The following is a 17,721-nucleotide window of genomic DNA, read 5'->3' as shown; positions in this document are numbered from 1 at the left end:
TAGGCACCATTCCCCTTACTTTGTTGTTTAGTTGCATTAATGATGCCTGGCTTCCTCCCTACAAAAACACAGTTTCCAGACCTCACCTATGCACTGCACTGCTGTTATAATCCCAGTGACTTGAAGCTGAGCTGTACAGAAACAGTTTTTTTGTGTTTACTGCTTCCAGTTTTGCAAGATTTCAACAAGATCTTTCCACAGTATACAGCTCAAAATCATTCAAAGCTCATTGGCAGAGCAGCTGTCAGGAAAGCACAGAAATAGAGAATAAAGTCTCAGGTGCCAGGTTCAAATTGGCAAGTACCAATGCAACATAACTGATAGGATTTGTCAAGGTCTGAGTCAAAGCAAATAACCAGACAAAAGGTGCCAAAGCCCAAGGATTCTGCATCAAATCTTTATTCCAAAGGCAAAAGAAAAATACTACACTAGCCATTGAGAATCCAGGTTAATCCGATTTGGTGAAGATTCAATCCAAGTGGGAAGGATGATTACCATGACACACTAAGACTAAACATTTGTAGTGAGTGTCTGGTGAGGTGTGTCAATACTTAGGGCTTTTATTTTATTTTCAATAATTAGAGGCACACATAATGCTTTAAGGTGAAGTAGGCTGTTGGCAGCTCCAGCGCTGCAGTATTTCTTCTGCCGCCTCTAGCGTTTTATTCTCCTAAAACCATAAAAGGAGAGAGTCAATATTGCCCTGCAATGTTAAAAGTAAGGAAGTCCACTTATGCTCAAACATAAGTTAAGTGCCCATCTGTAATCTAGGACGTATGTCTCATTATAATGTATATTTAACTTCTGCATAGCCCAGGGGTTCCCAAACCTGGTCCTGGAGGCTCTGCTCACAAAACGCCAGATGCTCCATTGCTCCTGTTGGCGGTTTGCTCTGCTTATGTAGCTGAAAGAACGTTCTTATTACGTTAAACCCCTGATGATGCACTTTTGTGAAACACAGTGACTGCGTTGGGTTTGACGCTAGCTTCAATGGGTGAACTACTAAGCATGGAAATTGAGAAGAGTGATACTTCAAGAGTACAGCAAATGAGTCAAGTTAGCAGACATAAGTTTTTCACATGATCACTAAAGGTTCTAAGGACCGGGATATAATGATGGACATACATGCTGTAAGTATTGACTGAGCTGGTTTTTTTGGGAGTGCACTACATGATAGATATGTCATAATAATGATGACATTTGGATAAGATAGTAATCATCGACATATATTACAGTAGTGCTACAATTGCTAATATATGGAAAATAAAAAAGTAATGAAGCTGAAAGAAAAATATTGTTTAAGTAGAATGCAACTGCTATGGGTATTTCTTTAGTTCTTCAGAAGAATGAGTGTGAAGTTATTTGATGTAAGCAGCAAGGGGAAGCTGATTAGGTTAAAGTTTTGAAAAAATTTTCAATGATAATTTTTGTTTTAATAAAGTTAAATAAGATAACAGTGGCTGTATTTACTTTTGTGAGAGGTATTGATTTTGTAACTAGAGTGAAATAGAGTTACGAATTAGGAAGGGAAGCAATTAATATTAATGAGAGAGATTTGCTGCACTGCCTCTACTGCATGCAAATCTATGTCATGAATATTCATTGTGGGTATCCTGAAAACCTGACTGTTACGGGTGCCTCCAGGACCAGATTTGGGAACCACTGGCATAGCCCCTTCAGGATCACTAATATATCAGAGGCAAAAGGCAATCAGTTCATTTCAGAGAAACCAAGCAAAACATGTTTTTTTAACTTTCCCACAAATCAGCTAGAATGGACATACTTCTTTCTGCTACTGCAGGGTACAATTCTCAGATCCCCTATATTCACCTCAGAGACCCTCACAAACACTATCTTAAGTTCTCAAATCTTCTTCTTCTCTTTTTTTTTTTCTACAAACCTCTAATTCCACCCCCACCCCCGCTACTTTTAACATTTCTCATAAGAAAGTTACACCTCACCTTTACAAAACAAAAGCGAATGAAATGTTCAAACATCTTTTTGTGAGGAGTGCTATAGAAAGCCGACACTGGAATAGCAGCTAAACGCTGTAGAATAAATAATAATGTGTTTCATTAGTCAATCTTCTTACAGCTTCTCATTACTCTACTCCTCCCACAATGTTCTATTATTCTGCAAGCCTGACATGATGATCTCCTTACCCCACTCTCACATACTGCCTTTATAGCCTCCATTATTCTGTTTTCCTGACACACTGTCCCTTTACTTTGCTCCCAACACACTGCTGCATTATTCTACACTCCTGGCCCATTGCCCCCTTGTAGTCTCTTGCCTAACTCCATATACTGCATGCGTTCGTTCTTTCATACACTTCATTTTTAAAAGGAGAGAGCTTCTAGAAATGAAGGTCTCAATGATATAGAAACTTTACCCATATTAATGAAAAGAGGTTACTTAACATGAGGGGTGAAAGACTGAATGAGTGGCATGTTTAAGAAACATGAAGATCCACACTATCTTTGGGATCTTGTTCTTAATTGGTTGCTCCGTTCCTGGGAGGGGCATGGGTAGTGGGGGGTGGGGGGAGGGGAGGTTTTGTTGATTGGCGTTTCTCTTTTTGCTATTAACTGCCTTCATTGCGATCCTGACCGCATTCTTTTGTTATTGTGCTTTACTGCAAACTAAAATAAAAATAAATAAATAAATAAAAAGCCTGAATAAGTTACCTTATGTTTCATCATCCATTTTACAAAATGATGGTCAAATGGCTCGTCAGCATCCTTTGAAGGTGGAACACTTGCTTCTGTAACACACAACAGGGTAACACGTGAACACTAAGAACTGTGATAGATCAAACTTCTCCCATTATCAATCAGAGTGTACACTGCCCCTTTCTCAACCCACCACAATAAACCATTTTCATCTTTCATATGAGCAAATCCTAAATTAAATGTCAAGGGGTCCCTGATATGTATTTTGCACAGTTGGAGACACCACATTCGCCATCTTTATTTATTTATTAGGATTTATTTACCACCTTTTTGAAGGAATTCACTGAAGGCGGTTTATGGAGAAATTAAATGTATCAACTACTGTAATGGGAGAGACTGGATGCAAGGAGGGGTTCAGCGAAGATTTGGAGAACTTTTCAACAGACGCGGCATCCTGTGTGGGAGGAACTACCCCATAGAGCTCGTAGTTATTTGCTAAATTTGTGAGGTCCTGTCCTACAGCAGCAGACAGTGCATGTTTGGGGTGGTTGAGTAGGGGGGAAGGGGTGAAGGGAGAGGGTGGAAGAGTTTCCAATTCTCAGTTGGCAAGGGGATGCAGCTTCTGGTTGGGGTCATCCTGATGAAGGAGTGTGGTTGATCCCAATGCTGTGTTGCAGATTTCGGAGTTGTGGGTGGGGTGTTTGTGGTAGGCAGGAGGTTGTTTTGGTCATGACAGTGGAAGCGGGTACAGGGGAATAATAATATGTAACAAAATGGAAAGCCGAACTATTAGTAACCAATTTTGCTATTTTTTTGTACTGTGTTATATGCGTTTCCTTCTTTCTATAATAAAATAATATATATAAAAAAAATGTCAAGAGGTTAGAGGATTCACCATGCTTCATTTTATCCACCACAGAATGATGCATGATGAATCTTCTAACCCCAAAAGCAATAGAGTTACAAAACAGAGTTATGTTGGGTTGGTGGCTGAACATTGATGGAGAGGAATATGGTTCTTAAGATTAATTTAAAAACCCCAAAACAATAAACAAAAAAGATTAAAGTCAATACTGAACAGTCAAAAAATAAATACATGGTCTATTAAAACTGGTAAACTTGTGACATTATTAATATGGAATGGCATTGGTCTGTTCTTACTGTCACTTTACCTGGATATTTTTTTAATGTATTTTTCTATTTTTACAACAGCATCAGTTAAACAATGAGAATACTGATAACAGATTATATATTGTGTGTCTTTAGTACATTGCAAGGTCTCATAATTCCCACCTACCTTCCCAAGTCCCATCCCATATCTGATATTCTTAATTAATGCTTTTTGAGGGAATGTGTGCAAAGATGTCCTAGCTGGATGAGCCAGTGCTTTTTGAGTTGGCTTTTCTGTGGTTACCAACCTTACAAGGTTTTTCCTGAGTATGGTTTGTGACATTACTGAAAAGCTACTGAAATTTCAAACCCTAAATATTCTAAATGTAATATCTCTTGTTCTGTACATTGTCACAAATACTTTGCAGATTCAGGGCCCTTGGAAGAATCCCCAGTACCTGCTTTATCCTGTTTAAGTCCAGTTATCCTTCAGCAAGGGAATCATAAAGATATTTTTTTGGGATGGAGGTATTGGGAACTCACTGAAACGTGATATGTCAGCCATCATGTAGTAGGATCCCTCAGGGATGATGGGCTCCATGCCCACCTCAGTCAGACACTGAGCCAAGCGATTCCTCTTCTGCTTCAGCTCTTGGGGCAACTGCACAAAATAACTGTCTGGTGTTCCAAAAAGTGACAACTCCCTCTTGAACATGTATGACACTGCTTCCTGGCAAGACAGCATAGCCAATGAAGGAAGGGGAGAGAGAGAAAGAAAAGGGTGGTAAGTGGGGATGAAGCATGATAGAGAACCAGTGGGAAGGGAGAGATCAAAGGCAACAAGAGGACCACCATGTCGGAAGGAGGAGGAAAGTAAGGGATGATGGTAAACAAGAAGAGAAAAAAGCCGTGCAAGTATAACAGAGAGAGGGGCAATTAGCAAAAGAAAAAAAGGAAGGTCAATAGGAAAGTGAGAGCCGAAAGGAGGGGGAAAGAAACAAGGTACAGGGAGGTGAAGGCAACATGAAGAAGAGAGGAGAAAAACAGGGCCTAGTTTAAATCGAGCTGTTTTCTATAGCACATGAGTTAATTTATTTTAATTATAATTTTTATTGGAAATATAGCACTAAACAAAGTATGACAAACAATATTAAAATCAACTCTACAACCTTACATTGTTGTGTTCTTATGTTTCAACCATCAATCTTTATCCATTTATCCCCCTTTTCCTAGTGTCTCCTCCCCACTACCACTCCATTTTCAAGTTAATTAATTCAGTAATTAAACCATTCTAAAAGATATCCTTAAATTGTTTATATATGTTTAACAGCTTTATGCACAATCTATACATATCACAAACATAGCAAACATTTTCTAACACTTCCCACAATGCAAGAACTTGAGATTGTTTCCAACTTGTCAACAATACCAGTCTTGAGGCTGTGTTATGCTTATGTGGACAAACATTTTATACCCGCTTTTTCTGGTGAACAGGTCAAAATGATTCACAATAAATATAGTAATATAAAATAATAAAAAAGTAAAAGAAACAGAACTCCATTAAAAAGTAGGACAGACAAACAAGCAGAAACATTCATCGCAAGTACATTCAGGATACTGGTTTAAGCCAGATTAAAATTTTAAAGGCCAGAGTAAAAAATAAACTGGGTCTTTAAGTAGTACGATCAATGTATTTCTTGGGCCCTCTATCTCTGCAACCTAATATTCAGCAACTTCACATCTATTCTTATGGGGACCCTGCATTTGACTAAAGTCCTCCTGCTCAAGGAACTGCCTCTATCTGTCTCAGATATAAGATTTGTTCTATCTATCCCAAAATGAAACATGGTAGGATCCTCAAATCTCTAAAGCAGCTTGAATGACTGGACCAAATACGTTGAGAGAGTGTAGGTACCAGGGAACTTTTCAGCAGCTATTTAAAACACCATTTTCAATCTCACTATGGTAGAGTACCATCTCATCAAATCATTATAGGCATTTTCCACCATATGGCTGGCTACTGCAGGTTTAGATGTTCTCTCAAAAATTTCTGCCCATTCCTTTGTCCCCAGTTCTCTCCACCAGATTCCATTCCCAATTGTTGACATATAGGAGTTTCCTCTCCTTTCTGGCGTTCGGTATGGCATACAGTCTTAAAATGTTTGCTTTCCTATTCTGAGCTCCCATCAGGGCATCAAAAGGTGATTTCTCTGCCTGTACCCACGGGCAAGTTAAATAATACTCAACCTGGCGATACAGTAGATGTCCCTAGGTGCCGGTTGATTTTTACTTTGCATCTCCAGAAATCCCAGCAATCTTCCTTGTAAAAAAAACAAACAAAAAAACAAACACCAAAAATATCACCCAAAACAGCACAAGTCGGATTCCTCCCAATACTAGAATACTTTATTATGTGTCACCAGGTTAACTGCCTTATTAAATCTATCTAATAGGGATATACTGCCCTGTCACTGCAAAAGCAAGTATGTCTATTCTGGCTGATTTGTGGAAAAATGAAAAAAACACGTTTTGCTCGATTTCCCTGCAATGAACTTACTTGCCTTTTCTTTCTGACATATCGGGGCCATGCAGAAGTCAATCTACATTCTGATGGGACATACTTCCTAGATTACAGATAGGCGCTTAACTTATTTTTTTTTTCACAAAAATGGACTTACTTCCTTCTGTCTCTGAAGGGAAGTATAGCATGAGTAGCTTTGTCCTCCTGGCAAACACTTTTTGAGTAAGGCCCAAATTAGGGCTGTTCACCGATCAACATGTTTAATCAAATAATTAATCACATATTGAGGGGCATTTTCGAACGGGGACGACCATCTCTAAGGGCGCCCAACTATAAGGATGGTGCCGCGAAGGGGCGGGGCAACGCGTATTATCGAAATATGCATGATCTTGATTTGCATACACTGCCTCTATTATATGCAGATCTCTTTCATGCATACTCCATTTTGGATATCCTGAAATCCCGACTGGTTACGTTATGTCGCTGGTATCCCTTGCCAAAGACCGTAATTGGACCTATCTTAATCCTTCCTCTCCCTCTCTAAGTTCCCCCCAATGGTCTTTACCATACATGTACCTCAGTATCACCTTGTTCATACCGGAATCGGCTAACGCTGTTTACGGTACTATATAAGCCACATTGAGCCTGCAAAAAGGTGGGAAAATGTGGGATACAAATGTAATAAAATAAAATAAATAGAAACAAGATGGACGTCCATCTTTCGTTTTGATAATACAGTCGGGGACGCCCAAATCTTGATATTTAGGTCGACCTTAGAGATGATCATCCTCAGTTTTCAGCAATAATGGAAACCAAAGACGTTTATCTCAAAAACGTCCAAATCCAAGCCCTTGGGTCATGGGAGGAGCCAGCATTTGTAGTGCACTGGTCCCCCTCACATGCCAGGACACCAACCGGGCACCCTAGGGAGCACTGCAGTGGACTTCACAAATTGCTCCCAGGTGCATAGCTCCCTTACCTTGGGTGCTGAGTCCCCCCAAACTCCCCCCCCCCCCCCCCAGGTCCGCCTGCCTTGCCTGAAGTACACTGCACCCACTACAACTGCTCCAAGGACCTGTATACTGCTGTGATGGACCAGAGTATGGCATTTGAGGCTGGCAAAAAAGTATTTTTAAACTTGTTTTTTTATGGTGTGAGGGGGTTAGTGACCACTGGGGGAGTAAGGGGAGGTCATCCCCCATTCCCTCCGGTGGTCATCTGGTCAGTTCGGGCACTTTTTTTAGGCTTGGTCGTGAAAAAAACTGGACCAAGTAAAGTCGGCCAAGTGCTCATCAGGGACGCCCTTCTTTTTTCTATTATCGGCTGAAGATGACCATCTCCTAATCATGCGCCAGTCCCACCTTCGCTACCCTGCCGACACCCCCCCGTGAACTTTGGTTGTGCCCGCGAAGGAAAGCAGTCGAGGGTGTAAAAATATATGACGATTTGGATGACCTTGCGAGAACGCCCATGTCCCGATTTGTGTCGAAAGATGGGCGCCCTTCTCTTTCGAAAATAAGCGTGAAAGTGTCCCCCTCACATTTTCACCTGTATAGTGCAAAATATAGACTGCAGATGTAAATTCTCAAAACTGACATATTGTACTTCAGTTATTAAACTGAAAATAAAATCATTTATTTTACCTTTGTTGTCCGGTGATTTTCTAATTATCTTATTCCCTGTCTCTGGTTCTATTCCTCTGTATGTGCTCTGAACTCTATTTTCAGAGCCTCCTCTCGCCTCACTGTTTCTCTTCTCTCTTCCTCTCTTCTTTGCTTCTTTCCCTATAACATCTTTCACATCCATTTTTCTTCCTCCTTATATGTCTTGTTTCTATCACTTCTCTTCATCCATGGGCACTATCTCCTCTCTCCTTCAGTCTCTCCTCCCCTCCCCTCCATGAGCACCATCTCTTCCGGTCTCTCCTCCCACCCCATGGGCACACCATCTCCTCTCTTTTCTCTTTCCCTTCCTCTCTATGGGCACCATCTCTCTTCCCTTCATCTTTGTGGGCACCATCTCATCTCATTCCTTCCCTTCTTCTCCTCTCCACTGGCACAATATAATTTCTCTTCCCCCTGGGAGCTCCTGCAGCTTTTTCTTGCCAGCTGCCCCACATTCTCTCCTAACTCCCCCCTCCCCACATATACACACACTGGCAGACTTTTCTTTCCTACCACCCCGTGACACTCTCAGACTCTTCCCCACTCCTGCATATATTTTTCTCTCCTACCGATGTCCTCCTCCCTCCCCAGTGCTCCTGCATGTTCTTTCCTGTTTGCCGTACACCTGCTCACCGCCAGCCTTTTCTCTGCTGCCACCATGCTCTCTGGCATCTCATCCCACCCCCACCCCTGCCGCACGTGGCCCTCCAAACTTGCCTTGTACACATGGCAGCATTAACGACATGCTCCTCTCTGTAACCGGAGCCCTCTCTCTCTAGCATCCGATCCGACTGCTGCAGCAGGAAAAAGGAAGTTTCAACAGAGTAAGCGGGACGTTAGAAAGGGAGGGCTCCAGTTACAGAGAGAAGTGGAGAAGCATGTGCTTAATGTCACCATGTGGATGAGATGCCAGAGAGCAGGGTGGCAGGAGAGAAAAGTCTGTCAGTGTAGGGCAGAAGGTAGGAGAGAACAAGCTGCAAGAGCACCAGGGGGGGAGGGGGCAGTGGTAGGACAGAGCAGCAAGATGCGATTTATAGCATTAAAATTATTAGCACAAGTTAAAAATTTTAATGTGTTAATCACGTTAAAACGCATGAAATGAACAGCCCTAGTCCAAATATTCAGTGTAACTGAAGAGGGGTTACTTATTCGTTTCACATTTCCACTCCCACTTATAACATAATAACATAGTAGATGACGGCAGAAAAAGACCTGCACGGTCCACCCAGTCTGCCCAACAAGATAAACTCACATGTGCCATTTTTTGTGTATACTTTACCTTGATTTGTACCTGTCTTTTTCATGGCACAGACCGTATAAGTCTGCCCAGCACTATCCCCACCTCCCAACCACCAGCCCCGCCTCCCATCACCGGCTCTGACACAGACCGTAAAAGTCTGCCCAGCACTATCCCCACCTCCCAATCACCAGCCCTGCCTCCCACCACCGGCTAAGCTTCTGGGGATCCCTTCCTTCTGAGCAGGATTCCTTTATGTTTATCCCACGCATGTTTGAATTCCGTTACCGTTTTCCTCTCCACCACCTCCCGCGGGAGGGCATTCCAAGCATCCACCACTCTCTCCGTGAAAAAATACTTCCTGACGTTTTTGTTGAGTCTGCCCCCCTTCAATCTCATTTCATGTCCTCTCGTTCTACTGCCTTCCCATCTCCGGAAAAGGTTTGTTTGTGGATTCAAACCTTTCAAATATTTGAACGTCTGTATCATATCACCCCTGTTTCTCCTTTCCTCCAGGGTATACATGTTCAGGTCAACAAGTCTCTCCTCATACGTCTTGTAACATAAATCCCATACCATTCTCGTAGCTTTTCTTTGCACCGCTTCCATTTTTTTTTAACATCCTCTATACAGCCTAGCAATCTTCTAGCTACGGCCACCGCCTTGTCACACTGTTTCGTCGCCTTCAGGTCCTCAGATACTATCACCCCAAGATCCCTCTCCCCGTCCGTACCTATCAGACTCTCACCGCATAACACATACGTCTCCCGTGGATTTTTACTCCCTAAGTGCACCACTTTGCATTTCTTCGCATTGAATTTTAATTGCCAAACGTTAGACCATTCTTCTAGCTTCCGCAGATCTTTTTTCATGCTTTCCACTCCCTCCGGAGTGTCCACTCTGTTGCAAATCTTGGTGTCATCCGCAAAAAGGCAAACTTTACCTTCTAACCCTTCGGCAATATCACTCACAAATATATTGAATAGAATCGGCCCCAGCACCGATCCCTGAGGCGCTCCACTATGCACCTTTCTCTCCTCCGAGCGAACTCCTTTTACCACCACCCTCTGGCGTCTGCCCGTCAACCAGTTCCTAATCCAGTTCACCACTTCGGGTCCTATCTTCAGCCCGTCTAGTTTATTCAAGAGCCTCCTGTGGGGAACCGTGTCAAAAGCTTTACTGAAATCTAAGTAGATTACGTCCATAGCACGTCCTTGATTTAATTCTCCGGTCACCCAGTCAAAGAGTTCAATGAGATTTGTTTGGCACGATTTCCCTTTGGTAAAACCATGTTGTCGTGGATCTTGCAACTTATTTGCTTCCAAGAAATTCACTATCCTTTCCTTCAGCATCGTTTCCATTACTTTTCCAATAATTGAAGTGAGGCTTACCGGCCTGTAGTTTCCAGCTTCTTCCCTATCACCACTTTTGTGAAGAGGGACCACCTCCGCCGTTCTCCAATCCCATGGAACGTCTCCCGTCTGCAAGGATTTATTAAACAAATCTTTAAGAGGATCCGCCAGAACCTCTCTGAGCTCCCTCAATATCCTGGGGTGGATCCCATCTGGTCCCACTGCTTTGTCCACCTTTAGATTTTTAAGTTGTTCAAACACACTCTCTTCCGTGAACGGTGCTATATCCACTCCATTCTCACATGTACTTTTGCCAGTCCATTGCGGTCCTGCTCCAGGATTTTCTTCTGTGAAAACAGAACAAAAGTATCTATTTAGCAAATTTGCTTTTTCTTCATCATTATCTATATAGTGGTTCTCAGCATCTTTCAGTCTCACAATTCCCTTTTTAGTCTTCCTCCTTTCACTAATATACCTGAAGAAAGTTTTGTCACCCCCTCCTTACATTTCTAGCCATTTGTTCTTTCGCTTGCGCTTTTGCCAGACGTATCTCTCTCTTGGCTTCTTTCAGTTTCCTCCGGTATTCCTCCCTGTGTTCCTCTTCTTGAGTCTTTCTGTATTTCAGGAACGCCAACTCTTTAGCCTTTATTTTCTCAGCCACTTGTTTGGAGAACCATATCGGTTTCCTTTTTCTCTTGCTTTTATTTACTCTCTTTACATAAAGGTTTGTGGCCCTATTTATAGCTTCTTTCAGCTTGGACCACTGTCCTTCCACTTCTCGTTCATCCTCCCATCCCATCAGCTCCTTCCTCAGGTATTCCCCCATTTTACTAAAGTCAGCAAGCTTGAAATCCAGGACTTTGATTTTTGAGTGGCCGCCCTCCACTTCAGCTGTCATATCAAACCAAACCGTTTGATGGTCACTGCCGCCCAAGTGGGCACCCACTCGGACATTTGACACACTACCCCGATTTGTGAGCACCAGATCCTGCGTCGCTCCCTCCCTCGTGGGTTCTGTCACCATTTGTCTGAGCAGAGCACTTTGAAAAGCATCCACGATCTCTCTACTTCTTTCCGATTCCGCAGATGGAACTTTCCAATCTACATCTACAACTCTTATATTTCCAAGTTACTCGCTTTAACGTCCTCCTTTAATCTCCAACTATGCTCCACCTCCCCCACTCATCAAAATGGTCACTGTCTTGATCTCATCTTCTCCTCCAACTGTTCACCTTCTAGTTTCCTTGCCTCTGATCTTCCCTCCTCTGATCACCATCTTATAACTTTCACACTTAAATCTCCTCCCTCCCAGTCCCGTCCTATCTTATCTAATTTATTTAGGAATCTTCACGATATTGACCCTTCATCTCTATCCTCCCATGTTTCAAACCTCCTCTCTACTGTGGCACCATCCACGTCTGTCAATGAGGCTGTTTCTTCTTACAACAATACTCTATCCTCTTCCTTAGACACTCTTGCACCTTTGATGACCCGCCCTGTAAGGCGTACAAAACCCCAACCTTGGCTGACTTCTAATATCCGCTACCTACGTTCCTGTACCCGCTCCGCCGAACGCCTCTGGCGGAAATCTCGGGCCCTTGCTGATTTCTTACACTTTAAGTTCATGCTGACCTCCTTCCAATCTGCTCTTTTACGTGCCAAACAGGATTATTATATCCAACTGACCAACTCTCTTGGCTCTAATCCTCGACTTCTCTTCACCACATTGAACTCTCTCCTCAAGGTGCCCCCTCCCCCAACTCCCCCTTCATTATCTCCTCAGACCCTTGCTGAATTCTTTCACAACAAGGTTCAAAAGATAAACCTTGCTTTCTCTACCTCACCACCTCTCCCTCCACTAGTCCGTTCCCCTCTCTCTCCTTCCCCTCATTCCCTTTCCTCCTTTCCTGAAGTTACTATTGAGGAAACTACACTTCTCCTTTCTTCCTCAAAATGTACCACCTGTTCCTCTGATCCCACTCCCACCCACCTTCTTAATGCCATCTCTCCTGTTCTTATTCCTTTTATCTGTCACATTCTCAACCTCTCACTTTCCACTGCGACTGTCCCTGCTGCCTTTAAACATGCTGTGGTCACACCTCTCCTTAAGAAGCCTTCACTCGACCCTACTTGTCCCTCTAATTACCGACCCATCTCCCTCCTTCCTTTTCTCTCCAAATTACTTGAGTGTGCTGTTCACCGCTGCTGCCTTGATTTTCTTTCCTCACATGCTATTCTTGACCCACTACAATCTGGTTTTCGCCCTCTCCACTCAACCGAAACTGCGCTTACTAAAGTCTCCAATGACCTATTACTGGCTAAATCCAGAGGTCAATATTCCATCCTCATTCTTCTTGATCTTTCCGCTGCTTTTGACACTGTCGATCACAGCATACTTCTCGATACCCTGTCCTCACTTGGATTCCAGGGCTCTGTCCTTTCCTGGTTCTCTTCCTACCTCTCCCTCCGCACCTTTAGTGTTCACTCTGGTGGATCCTCTTCTACTTCTATCCCTCTGCCTGTCGGCGTACCTCAGGGTTCTGTTCTTGGTCCCCTCCTCTTTTCTATCTACACTTCTTCCCTTGGTTCATTAATCTCATCCCATGGCTTTTCCTACCATCTCTATGCTGATGACTCCCAAATCTACCTTTCTACCCCTGATATCTCACCTTGCATCCAAACCAAAGTTTCAGCGTGCTTGTCTGACATTGCTGTCTGGATGTCTCAACGCCACCTGAAATTAAATATGACCAAAACCGAGCTTCTCATTTTCCCCCCCAAACCCACCTCCCCGCTCCCCCCGTTTTCTATTTCTGTTGATGGCTCTCTCATTCTCCCTGACTCCTCAGCTCGAAACCTTGGGGTCATCTTTGACTCTTCTCTCTCCTTCTCTGCTCATATCCAGCAGATTGCCAAGACCTGTTGTTTCTTTCTTTACAACATCCGTAAAATCTGCCCCTTTCTTTCCGAGCACTCTACCAAAACCCTCATCCACACCCTTGTCACCTCTCGTTTAGACTACTGCAATCTGCTTCTTGCTGGCCTCCCACTTAGTCACCTCTCCCCTCTCCAGTCGGTTCAAAACTCTGCTACCCGTCTCATCTTCTGCCAGGGTCGCTTTACTCATACTACCCCCCTCTCCTCAAGATCCTTCACTGGCTCCCTATCCGTTTTCGCATCCTGTTCAAACTTCTTCTACTAACCTATAAACGTACTCACTCTGCTGCTCCCCAGTATCTCTCCACACTCGTCCATCCCTACATCCCTTCCCGTGCACTCCGCTCCATGGATAAATCCTTCTTATCTGTTCCCTTCTCCACTACTGCCAACTCCAGAATTCGCGCCTTTTGTCTCGCTGCACCCTACGCCTGGAATAAACTTCCTGAGCCCCTACGTCTTGCCCCATCCTTGGCCACCTTTAAATCTAGACTGAAAGCCCACCTCTTTAACACTGCTTTTGACTCGTAACCACTCGCCTCCACCTACCCTCCTCTCTTCCTTCCTGTTCACATTAATTGATTTGATTTGCTTACTTTATTTATTTTTTGTCTATTAGATTGTAAGCTCTTTGAGCAGGGACTGTCTTTCTTCTATGTTTGTGCAGCGCTGCGTATGCTTTGTAGCGCTATAGAAATGCTAAATAGTAGTAGTAGTAGTAGTAGTAGTAGTAGATTGAAATCTCCCAGCAACAGCACCTCTCTCTTCTTTCCCAACTTATGGATATCTGCGACCAGATCTTTATCTAGATCCTCCAATTGTGTCGGAGGTCTGTAGACAACACCGACGTGTACAGAGATTTTATCATCACTTTTTAAGGTGATCCATATCGCTTCTTACTTTCCCCAAGTCCCTGACATTTCAGTTGCCTCGATGTCATTTCTCACATAGCTACTCCTCCACCTTTTCGACCCTCTCTATCCTTCCTAAATAGATTATAGCCTGGTATGTTTGCATCCCATTCATGGGAACCATTTAGCTACGTGTCCGTGATTGCAACAATGTCTAAGTCTGCCTCCAACATCAGGGCTTGAAGGTCATGAACTTTATTGCTTAGACTGCGAGCATTTGTGGTCATCCCTTTCCATGTACATTTTCTGGTATGTGTTTCAACATTTGTGATTTGGGGTTGTTTTTTGTCTTTGGGTACCTTCATATCTCTTCCGCATCAGTTCTATTTTGAGGAACATCACAGTGCTGTAATGGAGCAAAAGAATTCTGTAGGAGCAACACTTGTGAGGGTGGATGCCTCTGTGTCACATAATGAAGTCTGCCTGAGCCTACGGTGAACCATCTATTCTTAGGTGGTTTTATCCTTTGAGGTAGTGGTGTGAATTTGGCTTGATTCTGTGCATTATGATGTTGTGCCGTCTTAGATGTTGCTTTAAGTGCATCTAATTCCTGCTTTACTTTACTGAGCTCCTGTTTTAAACTATTGAGCTGATGAAAGATAGGACAAGCCTTAAGGCTCCAGATGATTGGCCTTGAAACTAAAGCACCACAATTATTACAGAGAATAAAAGTCATCCTGATTTGTTGGAATGGGTATGAACAGGTATGCTATAATGGGGTTTAACCGTGTGCAAGATTAATTTTACTCCTCAGCAATCTGAGACAGTTGTAATTAGGGTGAAGTTAATTTGTGATAAGTAATTATTCAGAAAAGCTATTAGGAAGTGTCAGTCTTGGGGTGGGTGGGTTTAAACTTTACCTGTGGAATGTGTTTGCTGTAAAAACTCTCTCTAGGACTGTGTTAAGCCACTATTCTACACAGCTGTTTGGGACAAGGGGAAGACAAGGTTAAGAAATGCACCAGAAATGTGCAGAAACCACAGCTATAGGGTAGGGAAAGCCAGCACAATTCTGATCTGTTTTGAGTTTCCTTCATCCAAGGGAGATGAAATAATGGAAATGGGACCTAATTTTCCTGCTACATTTCCATCCACTATGATCCCTATGATCCTACTAATTCAACACTGCTCGAAGTTGAGATGCATAAAAACGCTTCTTTAACTTAGGTGCTGCAAACCCATCTTCTGTTTTATTATCTCACTTGACACTCTTGAGTGCCTTCTGTTCCCTATAAAATTAAACAATTTTCTATGGAGAATTATAAGGGAATCGTAAGGGAAATTATAGACCGGTGAGTCTGACGTCGGTGCCAGGGAAAATGGTAGAGACTATTATCAAAAACAAAATTACAGAGTACATCCGAGGACATGGATTACTAAGACCAAGTCAGCACGGCTTTTGTGTGGGGAAATCTTGCCTGACCAATTTACTTCAATTCTTTGAAGGAGTAAACAAACATGTGGACAAAGGGGAGCCAGTTGATACTGTGTATCTGGATTTTCAAAAGGCGTTTGACAAGGTATCTCATGAAAGGCTACAGAGGAAATTGGAGGGTCATGGGATAGGAGGAAATGTCCTATTGTGGATTAAAAACTGGTTGAAGGATAGGAAACAGAGAGTGGGGTTAAATGGGCAGTATTCACAATGGAGAAGGGTAGTTAGTGGGGTTCCTCAGGGGTCTGTGCTAGGACCGCTGCTTTTTAACATATTTATAAATGATTTAGATATGGGAGTAACTAGCGAGGTCATTAAATTTGCTGATGACACAAAGTTATTCAAAGTCGTTAACTCGCGACAGGATTGTGAAAAATTACAGAAGGACCTTACGAGACTGGGAGTCTGGGCACCTAAATGGCAGATGACGTTTAATGTGAGCAAGTGCAAGGTGATGCATGTAGGAAAAAAGAACCCGAATTATAGCTACGTCATGCAAGTTTCCACGTTAGGAGTTACGGATCAAGAAAGGGATCTGGGTGTCGTCGTCGATAATACACTGAAACCTTCTGCTCAGTGTGCTGCTGCTGCGGCTAGAAAAGCGAACAGAATGTTGGGTATCATTAGGGAAGGTATGGAAAACAGGTGTGAGAATGTTATAATGCCGTTGTACCGCTCCATAGTGCGACCACACCTTGAGTACTGTGTTCAATTCTGGTCGCCGCATCTCAAGAAAGATATAGTAGAATTGGAAAAGGTGCAGCGAAGGGCGACTAAAATGATAGCGGGGATGGGACAACTTCCCTATGGAGAAAGACTAAGGAGGCTAGGGCTTTTCAGCTTGGAGAAGAGACGGCTGAGGGGAGACATGATAGAGGTATATAAAATATTGAGTGGAGTGGAACAGGTGGATGTCTGTTCACGCTTTCCAAAAATACTAGGACTAGGGGGCATGCGATGAAACTACAGTGTAGTAAATTTAAAACAAATCGGAGAAAATGTTTCTTCACCCAACGCGTAAACTCCGGAATTCGATGCCGGAGAACGTGGTGAAGGCGGTTAGCTTAGCAGAGTTTAAAAAGGGGTTAGACGGTTTCCTAAAGGACAAGTCCATAAACCACTACTAAATGGACTTGGGAAAAATCCACAATTCCAGGAATAACATGTATAGAATGTTTGTACGTTTGCGAAGCTCGCCAGGTGCCCTTGGCCTGGATTGGCCGCTGTCGTGGACAGGATGCTGGGCTCGATGGACCTTTGGTCTTTTCCCAGTGTGGCATTACTTATGTACTTATGATTATTCAATCTGCAGTGATCAGTGGTTTTTAAGACACCAGGAGCCACAGGTTGAATTAAGCTTGGGATATTCAATGTCAGGCCATGTCTGGGCTCCGGAATTGAGTATTCAGGTAAGTGTAGTCACCTGCAAGTTAACCGGGCACCAGCCAACATTCAGACCAGTGCCCAGTTAGCTCGACAGATAAAATTAGGACAGCCTTTTTCGCTGTCCTAACTTAATACCCCATGGAGTCCCCCAGGGATCCCCTCTCTCACCAACATTATTCAACCTAATGATGATACCTCTAGCCAAACTACTAGCCATTCAAAACCTCAACCCCTACATCTATGCAGATGACGTCACAATCTATATCCCATTCAAACATGATCTAAATGAAATCACCAACGAAATCAACCAAAGCCTACAAACAATGCATACTTGGGCAGATGCATTCCAACTAAAACTTAACGCAGAAAAAACACAATGTCTTGTACTCACCTCACAACATAACACAAAGAACTTCACCACCATAATCACACCATACTGTTCCCTTCTGGTCTCACAAAACTTGAAAATTCTTGGAATCACCATTGATTGAAACCT

The 17,721-nt window shown here is 43.1% G+C and overlaps 1 protein-coding gene across 6 annotated transcripts in view; it reads right to left on the bottom strand.

Moving 5' to 3' along the window:
• Nucleotides 1-381: 381 nt before the first annotated feature.
• Nucleotides 382-17,721, bottom strand: part of LOC115473161 (kynurenine--oxoglutarate transaminase 1-like) — a 108,772-nt gene continuing 91,432 nt past the window's right edge. For all 6 annotated transcript variants that reach the window (XM_030207890.1, XM_030207891.1, XM_030207888.1 and 3 more), the window contains 4 exons: nucleotides 4,326-4,512; nucleotides 2,688-2,764; nucleotides 1,962-2,048; nucleotides 382-670 (listed from right to left, as the gene is read on the bottom strand). In XM_030207890.1, the coding sequence (XP_030063750.1) occupies nucleotides 599-670; nucleotides 1,962-2,048; nucleotides 2,688-2,764; nucleotides 4,326-4,512 (423 nt within the window). In that variant the 3' untranslated portion in view covers nucleotides 382-598. The remainder of the gene's footprint in view (nucleotides 671-1,961; nucleotides 2,049-2,687; nucleotides 2,765-4,325; nucleotides 4,513-17,721) is intronic.

Source organism: Microcaecilia unicolor, chromosome 6 (assembly GCF_901765095.1).
Source record: "Microcaecilia unicolor chromosome 6, aMicUni1.1, whole genome shotgun sequence".
NCBI lineage: Eukaryota > Metazoa > Chordata > Amphibia > Gymnophiona > Siphonopidae > Microcaecilia > Microcaecilia unicolor.
The sequence above is the reverse complement of the archived record's forward strand: the minus strand, read 5'-3'. Positions and strand labels throughout refer to the sequence as shown.